We start from the raw sequence: 13,907 nt of genomic DNA on the forward strand, positions 1-13,907 counted from the left end.
GGACCATTCGGAATGCTTTTCTTTTTGATTCCGCCTATAATGTTCAGCGGCATATTGCGAGGCTTAAGGGCCTCTTGTATTGGCAGTTAGATCTTCTCTAGCATTCTGACTTGCTCTCTAGGGAGGACTTACGTCCCTGGCATATGGCAATTTCCTCTGCGTCTTTGCCATAACGTTGTAACTTGTAGTACTTGGAACCTCTTCACATGATGGCTTAGATTGTCGTCATGTATCTTGTAATCAAGTAATCTTGTATTTTTTTCGTAATTAATACAATTACCTTTTACAAAAAAAAAAGATGGAAGGGGAGGTAGGGGGGAAACCATGCAGGTTTGGAAATCACTCGATGAGTTCCATGTAGGCTAGGAAGTGGGTTTGTAGATTTGTGAAGTTTAGCTTAGACGGTACAAATTTATCCTACATTACACAACCGCATAAGTCTGTGTAAGGGGCCTGCCTGACCATAGTCTCCATCGCGCTGTGTTGCTCTCCTGGACGATCATTTGAGGTGTTCCTGCGCTGCATTTCCATCATCGCCAAGGCGCGTCAAGATGATGGCATGGCGGTCTTCTCTCTCAGCTGAGAGACCGGGAAGACCACCAAATAGAGCCTGGTTCATATCTTCTAAGTCCATTTTACCTGTAGAACTCCATGTGGATGTGCCTCCATACGAGCAGAAAAGAAGCCTTCCTCCTACACAAGGCCTTGACAAATCCCCTCCGGCCGCACATCCTGTCAGCCAGGCATTATTCCAGCCATACATCGAGCACATGCCTCCATGATGTGCTATATGAAGAGGCCGAGTCTGATAGTTCAGCTTCTTGCTTCACAGCATCAATGGGACTAAGGCAATTACAGCAACAGCAGCAGTCAGGTCAGCATTTTGCAGAGCAAGTGAGGGAACTATGTGATGCAGGACGGTTGATCATGGCGCTGCATCTGTTGTCCTCCATGGATCAGCTAGGGATTGATCTGCCTGACACTGCGTATCTAACCATTTTCAAGGCGTGCAGCAAGACGAAAGCCCTTATTCAGACCAAATATGCTTATTTTCATTTTATCTTACATAAGCTGGAGCTCTCAAGACTCGTAGGAGAGCACTTGGTGCTAGCGCTGGCTCGCTGTGGTGCTCTTGAGGATGCACATCATGTGTTTCTGTCTCTGCCTGGTCGAACAGTCTTTTCATGGACAGCCTTGATATCTGGCTTGAGTGACCATGGTCAAGGTCAAGAAGCACTGCAAATGTATCACTCTATGGAAGTTCAAGGTGTTGTGCCAGACAAATACACTTATGTTAGTCTGTTCAAAGCATGTTCAGCTTTGTTGAACTTGCAAGAAGCCCAGCATCTATTTGCTCATGCAGAGATGAAGGGCCTTTCTGGTAATGTTTTTATTGGAAGTAGCTTAGTGAGTGTTTATGCCAAATGTGGAAGCCTCGTGGAAGCTGAGGTAGTGTTTGACAATTTAGTGGAGCGGAATGTGGTATCATGGAATGCGATGATATCAGCATATGTTGAATGTGATGAAGAAGTGAAGGCTTTGCTGTTGTTCAGACAAATGTATGACGAGGTAATGGATTTGGATCAGCAGACCTTTTTGATGACGATTCAAGCATGTGGTACTCTTGCAAAGAAGGCTCAAAGTTCCACCCGTGAGGACCGATTGAACTTTGTCATGTGCATTGAAATTGGAAAGGCTTTACATGCTGATGCCCAAAAGAGGGGATTTACTTCTGATGTCTTTGTTTGTACTGCACTTTTAAACATGTACAGCAAGTGCAGAAACATTCTAGAAGCAGAGAATATGTTTGATAGGTTGTCAGAATGCAGTGCTGTGTCATGGAATATAATGCTCTCTGCATATTCTGAGCAAGGCCAACAAGAAAAGGCTTTGCAATTTTATAAACAAATGCAAGAGGAAGGGGTGATAGTAACTCAAGAGACAGTTACACTTATTTTCAGTGCAATAGGTGTTTTAATAGAGAAGGAAAATGATCTTGTGCAAGGACAATCAAGAAAATTGGAGTTTCTGAATATCGGTAAAGCTTTACATGATGATGCTGAGAGACTTGACTTTCTGAGGGATGTTTTAGTTGGAAGCACAGTTTTGGGTATGTATGGGAAGAGTGGAAGCCTTATTGATGCAGAGAGTGTCTTTGGGGGCCTGTTGGTGGGTAATGTGATCCTGTGGAATGCAATGCTGGCTGTTTATTTGGAGCAAGCACAGGGAGAGCAGGCTCTCCAGTTGTATAGACAAATGCAAGAGGAAGGGATGAGTTCAAATCAGCAGACACTTCTCATCTCACTTCAAGCATGCGGTGTTGTTTTGGAGAATGAGGAAGCTGTGTATATGAAGGGGCAACCGGTCAAATTGTTAATTTTGCATATAGGGAGAGCATTACATGCTGATTGTATAAGGAAGGGCTTTGTCAAAGACGTGTTTGTGAAAAACACTCTTATAAGTCTATATGGGAAGTGTGGAAGTATTGTGGAAGCAGAGCATATATTTGATGGGTTTTTGGATCATGATTTGGTGTCATGGAATGCAATGCTGTCAGCTTACGTTGATCAAGGTCAAGGAGGCAAGGCATTGCAAATGTATACACAGATCCAATGTGAAGCAGTGAGTCTGAGGCAACAGACTTATGCAATTCTTCTTCGAGCCTGTGGTTCCCTTGCAGAGAACAAAGAAGCAGTTTCATTTGAACAGAGGAGAGTGATAAAAGCAGTGTCTTTGGAAATTTTAAAAGCAATACACACAGATTTGGTGCGGAAAAAGCTCATGACGGACACAATTTTGTGTAATAAACTTTTGACTATGTATTGGAAGTGTGGAAACATTTTGGAAATGGAAGGTGTGTTTGATACATTGCCAAAGATTGATATTGTGACTTGGTGTCTAATGCTCTCAGCTTATGTTGAGCAAGGCCATGGAGCTAAGGCTCTACAGTTGTATCGTCAGATGCAAGAAGAGGGGTGCAGTCCAAATCACCGGACACTTGCAGTTGCTCTTCAGGCTTGTGGTTCTCTTTTATGCAAAGGTCATGCTGCTAACAGCAGACAATCAACCACAAGCATGCCTTTGGATATTGTAAGGGGTTTGCATGTAGATGCTCAGCAGAAGGGTTTGGCATCCAATCCATTTGTTGGTAGCAGCCTTGTTTCCATTTTTGGGAAATGTGGAAGCATTGCAGAAGCAGAAACTGTCTTTGATGGGTTGTTGGATCGGACCTATGTGTGTTGGTGTGCAATGCTCTCAGCATATATTGACCATGGTCAGGGGGAAAAAGCCTTAGAATTATACATGCAAATGCAACATGAGGGGGCTAACTTGGATGTTATTGCTGTAGTCTGTGTGATACAAGCCTGCATTATTGCTGGAGCGATGGAAATCTGCATGGAAGTGTATTTCAGTATTGTTTTTGCAGGGCTTGATCTTGATCTTCCTGTGGCAAACACACTGATTCGTGCATTTGGTAGTTATGCAATGATGAGAGATGCACAGGCAGTCTTTGATAGACTGCCTGAACCTGACGTGATATCATGGAACGCCTGCATTGCTGGGTATGCACAAGATGGTAGTAGTTTATTAAGCCTGCAAGTGTCGGAGGAAATGCAAGGGTCTGGTATTAAACCAGATGAAGTCACATTCCTTTCACTTCTATGTGCTTGCAGTCATGCTAGCCTTGCGAAGGAAGCTGTTGAGTGCTTTGAAATTATGAGCAAGGATCTCAGTATTACGCCAAACTTGAAACATTATCTTGTCATGATTGATCTTCTTGGGCGTGCAGGGGATTTCAAGGCAGTAGAAAACATGCTCTCAACAATGGCACTGGAGGCTGATATCTCAGTGTGGCTACGTTTGTTGAGTGCATGCCAAGGACATGGCAATCTGGAGCTCGCAAGACAAGCATTTGACAGTGCAGTGAATTTAAATCCCAAGGATGGTGCTGCTTATGTTTTAATGTCAAATGTTTATGCTGATGCTGGTTTCCAAGAACTTGCAGATGAGGTTGAGAATTTGAGGTGTAAAGAAGGTGCGTGGAGAATTCAAGGTCTCAGCTGGAATGAATCTGAACAGGGATTATACATCAATTAAAAAAGGAATGTAAATATTATTGAAGTGGCTGTAATCTTAGATTGTGTGTAGTGTAAACACCCTATTTGGAATGAGTGCAAAGACATTTTTGAATAAGGCATGTCACTACTCTGGTGCTTGCAGTCCATCAAGAGGCTATACCTACTTCTGGAGCTGAACAATGCTTCGACCACAATGATGCCTTGATACCTTGTGCAATACTTGTTATTCAAAATGGCCAACAGGGTTCTTTAACTGAGGTTTTTTCCACAAGTATTATTTAAAATTGGCAAGCTTTTATGAGAAGGCAAGTTTTAAGAAAAGAGACCCAATCAATGAATGTTTGTCCTCTGAAAAATTAATTAGAGGATATGACTGTATGAGCACAGGGGCCCAAATACCTTGAAAACAGTTGTAAGCATGATCTAGTTGAGTTATAAATACCATGGATAGCATCTTCCCACAGTAGCTACTGCAAATGCCAAGTAATTCATGTGATGTTGCACGAACTGAGTGCACATCACACCCCTAAGTTCCAACCAAGAGTACATTGCACCCCCCAAGTTACCTTCACCTTAAGTCCTATTGGGCAGAGTCTCTAGCACTCCCATGAGAGGTCATTGAGGATGACAAAGGGGTTGTTGCTGTTAGTGGAGCCACAAACAAAGGCAGTCAAATATGTGGAGATCGGTGGTGGTTTCCAAAAAGACCAAACAGGTATGGTGTTACAAGGGCGTAAATTTTTGACTTAATGCTCTTTGGACACTATTTGTGATACCTAAGTGTGCATATAGGAGAGACACGTGAGATTAAGATGAATGTGTGTCACAATAACAAAGTATCCTAGCTTGGGTAGCAGGGGATATTGGTTATTGGTAAAAGTTGCAATAGATGCCAATAGGGTTGTAGCTCAAGTGGTTTGTGTTAGCTGATTAGTCAGTTCATGGCTGAGTTTGTGCATGTGGTACAGCAGGCTGGGCACCAGAGATATTTTAGGCATTTTATTTGCTAGCATTTATTGTGATTTGGCGTTGTTTGCAGCCAGTTAGCCAGCATTTAATACTGGCTGACCAGTCATATTTTATGGCATTTATTTGGCCTATATATTTTCGGGCTTCCTCCTCCACATTCATTCATCACCTGACAGTTCTTGGGGAGAGGGAGCAGGTGCCAAATCCCCCCCAGCTGGTGACTCACTTACTTCTGTACTGTCTCATGTCTTGGTATATGGACTCCATTTCCCGAGCATCTCTTTTCTTCTGAGTTCTCTTGTAGTGTTTCTCTTTTCTCTCTTCTCTGTCTCTTGAGTTCAGCAGTCTATTACAGCAGTTTCCCACGCTTCCATCACTGCATCCACTTGTGACATGGTATCAAATTTCAGGTTTTGACATTGTTTTAGATTTTGGATCAAGGTTTTTGCTGCTGTTATACTGTTTCAGGTCTGAATTTTCGATTTTTTGCTGCTGATCTGACCTGATTCTGACCGTTGCGACTGAACTACAGCTTGGGCGACCATATCTGTTGTTTTCTACTGTTTCAGGTCTGAATTTTCGATTTTTTGCTGCTGATCTGACCTGATTCTGACCATTGTGACTGAACTACAGCTTGGGTGACCATATCTTGGTAGTTTTCGGCTTGTTTTCTGCATTTTTCTTCAGCGTTTGCAGTATCATTTTCGTTTTTGCTGTTTTGGGACTGATTTCAGGGCTGGGGACTTGATTTTGACCCTTCTTTATCAGCATTTTGGTGGCTGCAGGCTGAGACGACCTGTTTGTGGGCTAGTCGACTACATTTAATGCAGTTTTAGTCTGTGATTTTGTCATCAGCATCTGCATTTCATTCTTCTGTGTTTATGTAGGCCTGGGTGACAATATTTTGAGGCTGTTTTTGCAAGTTTTGGTTGTATTTTTTATCTTGTGATACTCAGCTTTAGTGAGGGTTCATGTGCATTCTTCTCACTACACTTTGGTTACTGTTCATTCTTGCTCTATGTGCTTTATCTATTGCTTTTGCACTCATGGAACTTTTGTGAGTTTGTATTCTGGCCAACCTTTCTTCTTACTGATCCCTTGCCTTTATTCATCTTTTGTTAATCCCTATCTCATTATGGCCTCTCCATATCCTCCTCATGCTTAGCATCCAAATTTTATCTACTCATCAATGACTGTTATGTTCGAGCAATGTTGTGTTCAGGTTCAAGTTGGAATGAGGATGCTATCTCTTGGTACTCTTGTTGTTCCGGTTTCCGAGGGGTGACATTCGGCTTGAGAAGAAGCCACCTCAGTGCTATTATTGTGGTAAGAAGGGACATCTTCGAAAGGACTGAAGGACATTAGCAGTTGTTCGGAAGGCGAAGGAGCGACCACCTTCAATGGGTGATGCCTCTCTTTGTGGGTCTTCCTCATCTACAAGTTCAGGTACGGGCTCCAGTTGTGCAGCTAGGGTGATGGTTGCAAGGGCTTCCCTCCTAGCTTGCTAGTGTAGGTGGTGTCGATATCCCTCACGACTTTCTTGTGCCAGAGAGGGAGTGTGAGTGGGTGGTGTGATGGGGCATTCAGACCTCATTTATACTTCTATATAGGTGCATAGGATCTTGTGAGGGTTTCCCTAACTCATCGATCGAAGTTTGACAGGTTTAAATCTTGGAGCTAGGATTGACATCTAGTTTCATGATGGGTTGATTATTTGACAGAGAGTGGGTGGCTTTCGTTTGGAGCTCACATGAGGGGACACTTTGGTGGTTAGTAAAAGGAGGGAAATTCATGGTCATTTATGCGCTATGGCATTGGTGACAGGATGGTCACATGTGCTACATTAGAGGCATCATTGACGAATATGAGAGTTACTATGATTCTTCTCTATTTCCAGGAGCTGGTACGATCGATATTGACATCAGGTTCTCTCTGAGGCACCTTGGTGGTAACTTGCGTACCCACTACTTGGGTATCCATGGTTCTACTTTGATGGACATTGTTGTATGTACTATGAAGAGACATTATCATTGTATATTGTATTGTTTATAGATAATCTATGATCTGAGAGAGGGTGTTAGCAGATTAGTCAATTCATGGCTGAGTCTGTACATGTGGTACAATAAGCTCTGCACCAAAGATATTTTAGGCATTTTATTTGCTAGCATTTATTGTGATTTGACATTATTTGTAGTCAGTCGGCCAACATTTAATGATGGCTGATCAATCATATTTTATGGCATTTATTTGGCATATATATTCTAAGGCTCCCTTTTTCACATTCATTCATCACTTGACAGTTCTTCGGGAGAGGGAGCGGATACCAGTGCCCCCCGATTAGTGATTCACATTGCTTCTGTACTATCTCATGTCTTGGTATATGGATTCATTTCCCGAGTATCTCTTTTCTTTTGAGTTCTCGTGTTTATTCTCTTCTCTCTCTCTCTCTCTCTCTCTCTCTCGTGTTCAACATTTTATTACAGCAGTTTTCCATGCTTCCATCGCTGCATCCACTTCTGACAATTGAAGGTGTGGGTGTGCACATGGGTGCGTGAGTTTAAATCTTTTGTGCACATTCAAGACATCTTTCAAATTTCAAGCCTTTCTAAAAAAAGAAGATGTAGATAGGAGCTAGTGAGTTATCAAGGTTAGATCTTAGGCAAATACATTAAATATCCCCTTGGAAATGACTTTTGGTATCATGGAGATAAGATATTTAAATAATTTAATGTTCTCAACTATGGTTTGTGGAAAGTTTTAGTACTTTTAAGTTCGAAGAGAATAGGAGTTTTAATTTGAGGTTGGGCATCATTTAATGTATTTTAAAAAATGAGGACAGATTCAAAGGTCTATATAGCTTGAATTTGCATGAGGCACCAATGACATTGAAAATTTGCCAAATATGAAGTTTGCGTCAATTTGGGATTGCATGCAAATGTTATCTTCCATGGTGGGCTTTTTCTTTTCCATTTTGATATGATTTGTAAGTTGAATTTTGAGTAGGTGACATCATATGAGAGCCTCTCCACAATAGGTGGTTGTTGCTGTTTGGGTAGTTTTTATGTAAGAAAATCAAAGCTCTCTTATCTATTGCTTCCGTGTGTGTGTCCCCCAAAAGAAAGTCAAGTGAAGTCTTATTAGTGAGTAAGCATTTTAATAGTTAATATATTGATTGCAGGCTAGATCTTAGCAGAACTTATGGTTTATATATTTATCCTTGAATGCATGTCAGCAAATTTAAGTCATGTATGAAGGTTTGTTGCTTCAAATTAAAGATCTATAAGAGTATTGAAGAGATTGAGTCATGTACAATAAAGGTAACCTATATGTAATTGTTCAAGACTCAATTTGGTTCCCCAAGCATTCAAAAATAAGATGCAAACTGATGATTAATGATGCTGATCACTATTTTAGGTTGGTTGGTCACTATTTTAGAGCTAAAAATTAGAGAATTTTTTATGGAAAGGTTCATGATGTTAATCAAGATTGATAGCATCGCATGGGAGACATATGGCATCATCTATTATGTAGAGCATGTTGGGGTATCGAATTGGGCATCATGTATGAGAGGATTATGGCAGAAGTTTGAGTTTCTAAGTCAAAGAAAGTGTTTCATAAATCTCAAATAGGTTGTTTCCTTGCTAGTATTTATGAGTATGCCAAGACTTTGCATTCAAAATTGACCTCGGAATATTTGCTGAAGGTGAATCCAAACAATTGGAGGGATGGTGTAATTGATGTAGATGCTAAATTTGATGGTTGTGAATAGCCTCAACATGTCCATGCTACTTATGACATGTTTGGTGGGCGATCAAAATAAACAAGCTATTTACAGGGGTTTTTTTGGGGGGTAAAGGCACCTTTGCCTAGTCGCCCAGGGTAAAGGCGCCTTCGCTTAGCCACCCGTGTATTACGATGTAATGAAGCAAATTATCAACATGAGAGTTGAAGCCTACTCTAAATATAAACCTTGTAAATACTTGAGCCAAGAGAGATGAGGGATTTAGGGTTTAGTATAAAAAGGTAAGAAGTGCTAATGTAGCATATTATTCTTTGTTGACACTATCACTAATTTTTTTCTTCTTGTACTTGGTTTGCAGCTTATGGCTACGTTGTGCTATGGTAATAAAAGAAGATGTTCCATGGCATGGCCATGCTTGGATCTCAGTTTGGTATATTTCTTATTATGAGTAGCTTAGAATACTTTGATTTCTTGTTCATCTCCATTGTTAGATTAGTCTTTCTTTACATTGGTATCAAAGCATTAGTTTAGATCCTGTCAGAAGTCATTTTCATGCATTAGATCTAGTTGCACTGACTAGGGAGTGAAAATCACAATTAAAAATTAGTCACAGGAGTTAGCTCTTCCATAACCATGGTTAGACATGAAGATTTGACACAAAATGTGACTAAGATGGATGATCTCTACATTATCCTGTGGACAATGGCGGGTTACATCTAACTTGGTAGGTAGTGACCTCATTTTGGTCCAAAAATTGAGGAGAATGGAGAAACCATAGGTAATCGAGGTTAGAATGGGGTCTAGTATGGGTTACTTTTGAGAGGGAAAGGGTTACTCTTGCAAAACAATATTTCTCTCTCTTGCCCCAAGCTTCCTTCAACCTCCATAGCCAAAACTTCCATCCTCTCTCTCTCCCATGATCCCTACTTTCAAAATGGACCTGTTAGCTTAAGCATCCATGCTCTAAGCTTCCCATTGAGTACTCAAATGGCTCATTAGCCACCTCTTGATCTCATAAGTACTTCAGCATGCACTCACACTGCCTGCACTAAAAATGCAAGGTGTTGTACTACTCATGATCATGAAGATTTTCAAGCTCTTGTAGCTCATCTCAAGCTTCTTGTTGATCAACTACAATACCTACTTCAACCTATGGAGAGGATTCAAATTTTTTTTCCCTCCCATGATTCTCATAAAGCCTAATAGGGACTATTATGGACAACAAGAAAAATCTTGGCAATTTCTCTTCATGATCAAGGGGCTTTTGACAAATACCACTTCTCGAGACCTCTACACAAAGGATAGAACCAATATTGTAAGGATTTCCCATCATAGTTGAAGAATGGAGCTTATTCATGGAGGTACCATTGAAGCAACAGCCTATGCTATTTCAAGAGAATTAATTAGTGGATTCTTTTCCAAATTTTGAAGTTTTCTTGAAGCCTACTTCACACCTAGAAGAGCAATCATCAACTTCTAATCAAGAGGCATCCATATTGAAGCACTCCTCATCATCAAATCTTGGATCCAATGGTTCATGGGAGTACTCTTGATGGAAAATATTGATCAAGAAGCAGAACATTATCATTGGAGAGCTTAATTTGGACTTTTTGGATCATTTGAAGCTGAAGACAAGTCATCTTTGTGAGAGGTATCTACATCAACCACACTCTTCACATACAAGCATAAGAGGTACTTTCAATCATCTTTAATCTCTCCCTTTTGAATCCTATTGCTGAGCTAATCCAATTGATGGAAGAGGGATTAAAATGATTAAGAATTCCAATCATTTTCTCAAATGCATTTCATGAATAATCCATAGAGCTACCTTAGTGATTAATCATTGCTTGATCACTTTCATTCATTGAAATAATCACTCTCAATGCCTCTAATTCTCATCCATTTTACCCTAACCTTGACATTGAATTGTTTGCCTCTTGTTTCATTGCCATGAATGAAATTTTTTCCCAATGGTAAGTAAAATAAAATTTGTAAAGCAGTGAGTCACTGCTGCAGGTATTCCTTACCTATCCCCATTTCATTTTCATCTCAACTCCATTCAAAATCTTGCATATCATGAAATGACAATCAAATTCCTTTCAGATGCATTTCATGTTGTTTCTTTAACCTAGCATTGATTTGCCATGTCTATACCCAGGAGGAAAAGTGGATGATGGGCGAGTGGGTATGACAAAAGAGAGGTGACCCTACCTTACTGACGAGGACCCTGAAGGGGAGCACAAACCGGCTTGAGAGGGAAATTTGCACAGTCCTCAAGTCTCAAATCCCACGCATTTAAAGTTTCGGTGTAGGTACCATTTCAAAGGCACAAGAATTCAGCCTACAACATGATGTATTTGGCACTGGTTACATGATGTAATGGCAAATGTATGACAACATAATGCAATGAAATTGGCAAATTGGGGCAAAGTTACGCTAAGCAAGATGTATGTTACTTGTGGCATTTGTACTTTGGGTCAACATTAAAGAGTTGGGACAGGGTATGCAAACAAGGTCTCATTGATTGGATCCCTATCTTGCAGTCTATAGTGGGATTATTCAACCATTTTGGTACTTGCAAAGGTCATTCTCAGTTTTGCAGTTGTATGGAGTTCCTTTGTAAGTCTACATAGTTGGTACATGCATGAAATTGATGGTACAAGTCATTAAATGACCAAAACATAACATTCACAAGTTGCAAGAAATTCCAGATAGCTACAATAAATTGCTTATAGAATTTTCTCTACTCAATCATTTTCAATACTTGATAGCTCATTTGAAAAGTGACATCCTAAGCTTTAAACAAAGCCAAAAGTTTTTCATTTGGATCACTAGAGCTCAAGATATTTGGGTTTTTTCTACTAATGTACATCCAGGACAAGACCTCACCTATGACTAAAAATAAAAGAAAGGACCCCATTATGGACACCATCAGTGAAGCTTTAAGGGACTATCAGCTGGTTAGAGAGTGTGAAGCCTCACAAGAGGCTATTTACCATGAGAACCATGATAATTTGGAGCTAGAGATTAGTTCAACACATGATGTAGTAAACAATCAAGTGAATGGGGTTTGCACTACCCATGTCTCTACTGATTCTAACAGTTTTTAACAACTCTCCAATGGAATAAAGGACATGAAGTTAGGAATTGACAAGCTTGTGGCTCTCTTGAGTGAGAGGATATTACCTACAGAAATTCCAAATGCTCCAAGTCCTCCCATTGTTGAAGAGTAGCCAAAGACCACAACTCCCAAGGTTGTTGGACATTATGAAGTTAGAGAGCCATCAAGAGCTCAACCCTCTCATTTTCAGCCTCAATTTTAGCCCCTTAATCAACCCAATGCCTATACTAGTCCTCATGGACATGATTTGGAAGATAAAACTAATGCTAACTCAAGGCTTGATGATGACACACATGGATGCCATCCTTTTTACAAGTCTTTTTATGGATAGCCATCTACTATCCTTAAATCTACACATGAAGAGAAACCTGAGGAACAAAGGTCTAGTCAAGCAAGTGGAGATAATAATTCTCATGGGCAACACCCTTACAATGGACATGGTCATGTAAATTCAGCTCCAAATTCTTATGGACACCAACATCATGTCAACAATAATCATGTATATAATCAACCCTCTAAACAAGGCCCTCATTCAAATTAGTTTTGGCCTCATCAAATGAGTGGATAACAACTAGCACATGCATGCCACAACAAATATACACTCTCCAATGTATGGACATCAAGTCTATGGATAGCCTCATGTTGTTAGCAACTCTCTCTTTTACCCACAAGGACAATTTAATCAGTCAAATGGGTTTGTAAATATTGATGGACAGCAACAACCATAGGTTCATGGAACATGGAGTAACGATGTTCAAAGGAAAAGTTCTTTTGGTCCAAAATTTTATGGACAACAACACAATAATGGCCAATCTCATCAATATGAGCGAGAATACAAGGAGAAAATAACCATTTCTAATTTCAAGGGTGAAAATCCATCCCCTACCAAATTAGAAGAATGGTTTGACAAGTTTGAGATGTACGTCTCTTTGTATCCTAGACCGGAGAATGCCAAGGTAAAATTTGCAACCCTACATTTGAAGGGATATGCACATACTTGGTGGCGGTACATGTCAAGGATTGGTAATGAATTCTTGACATGGGATGCATTAAAGAGGGCAATGATCGAAGTTTTTGTGTCTCCTATTGAAAAAGAGAAGTTGGAGAAGAAGTGGTATGCTCTTGAGCAAAGGGGATTATCAGTTAGAGATTATTCTAACCAATTCCTTAACCTCTCCATGTATGTGGATAGAGTATCTGACAATGCCAAGCTGAATAAGTATATATCTGTGCTTGAATCTTCTCTATCTTTGGAAGTGAGAGCCATAAAACTATCCTCTTTACAAGCTGCTATACAATTGGTTGAAAGGTATGGTAAAAAATACAAGATTTTTCAGCATAGAACTGGGCAACATTTTTAGCCAAACCAGTCCACTAGAACAGTTGTAAATTATGGGCAAACAAAGACTAAATTTCAACAAGGAGGGAAGCCAACAAATACCTACAACAAGATCCCTACATTTCCTACTGTTTATGGATCAAAACAGGGCAATAATTTCAGATGTAATGTTGAAAATAGATCAGATGGAAAGAGGATTGAAATAGGTGGGAAAAACTTAGCTCCTATGGTGCAAGGAAAGCATATGTCTAATGAAAAGTTGGACATGCATGCAAAAGGTCTATGCTTCAAATGCGGGGAGAAATAGTCTCTTGATCACAAGACAAAATGCAAGGCCAAGAATGTCAAAGTGAGCATGATCTTTGAGGAGGAATCGGATGTTGAGGAAAATGAAAGCAATCTATCTCAGCTTGAGTGGTTATCTACTCATGAGGAGACACATGATCATGATGATGATTGCCATGAAGAATTTCATGACCCTATGGATGGTTTTCCATTCGATCCAAGTGGTTACTACATGGATGATCCTTGGACAAATTTGGATTCATTAAAGCTTTGTTCTATCTCTTGTGATATATGGAATGGTTCCAAAGGGGACAATACATTATGCCTTCAAGGCTACATTAATGGAAGAATTACTCATATTCTTATCAACAC

General features: G+C 40.1%; 1 protein-coding gene across 1 annotated transcript; it reads left to right on the forward strand.

Moving 5' to 3' along the window:
* Positions 1–391: 391 nt before the first annotated feature.
* On the forward strand, positions 392–7,212 carry LOC148034395 (pentatricopeptide repeat-containing protein At2g39620-like). Its single transcript, XM_087679350.1, has 2 exons — positions 392–6,494; positions 6,770–7,212. The coding sequence occupies exon 1, from the start codon at positions 652–654 to the stop codon at positions 4,096–4,098; it is 3,447 nt and encodes a 1,148-aa protein (XP_087535476.1). The 5' UTR covers positions 392–651; the 3' UTR covers positions 4,099–6,494; positions 6,770–7,212.
* Positions 7,213–13,907: the final 6,695 nt, after the last annotated feature.

This window comes from Lygodium microphyllum, chromosome 6 (genome assembly GCF_053477565.2).
Source record: "Lygodium microphyllum isolate KBCC chromosome 6, Lygodium_microphyllum_v1.1.10, whole genome shotgun sequence".
Taxonomy (NCBI): domain Eukaryota; kingdom Viridiplantae; phylum Streptophyta; class Polypodiopsida; order Schizaeales; family Lygodiaceae; genus Lygodium; species Lygodium microphyllum.

Bases quoted from the DNA above. Each gene is read 5' to 3' on its own strand.
- LOC148034395 (XM_087679350.1), top strand. From the start codon at position 652: ATGTGGATGTGCCTCCATACGAGCAGAAAAGAAGCCTTCCTCCTACAC.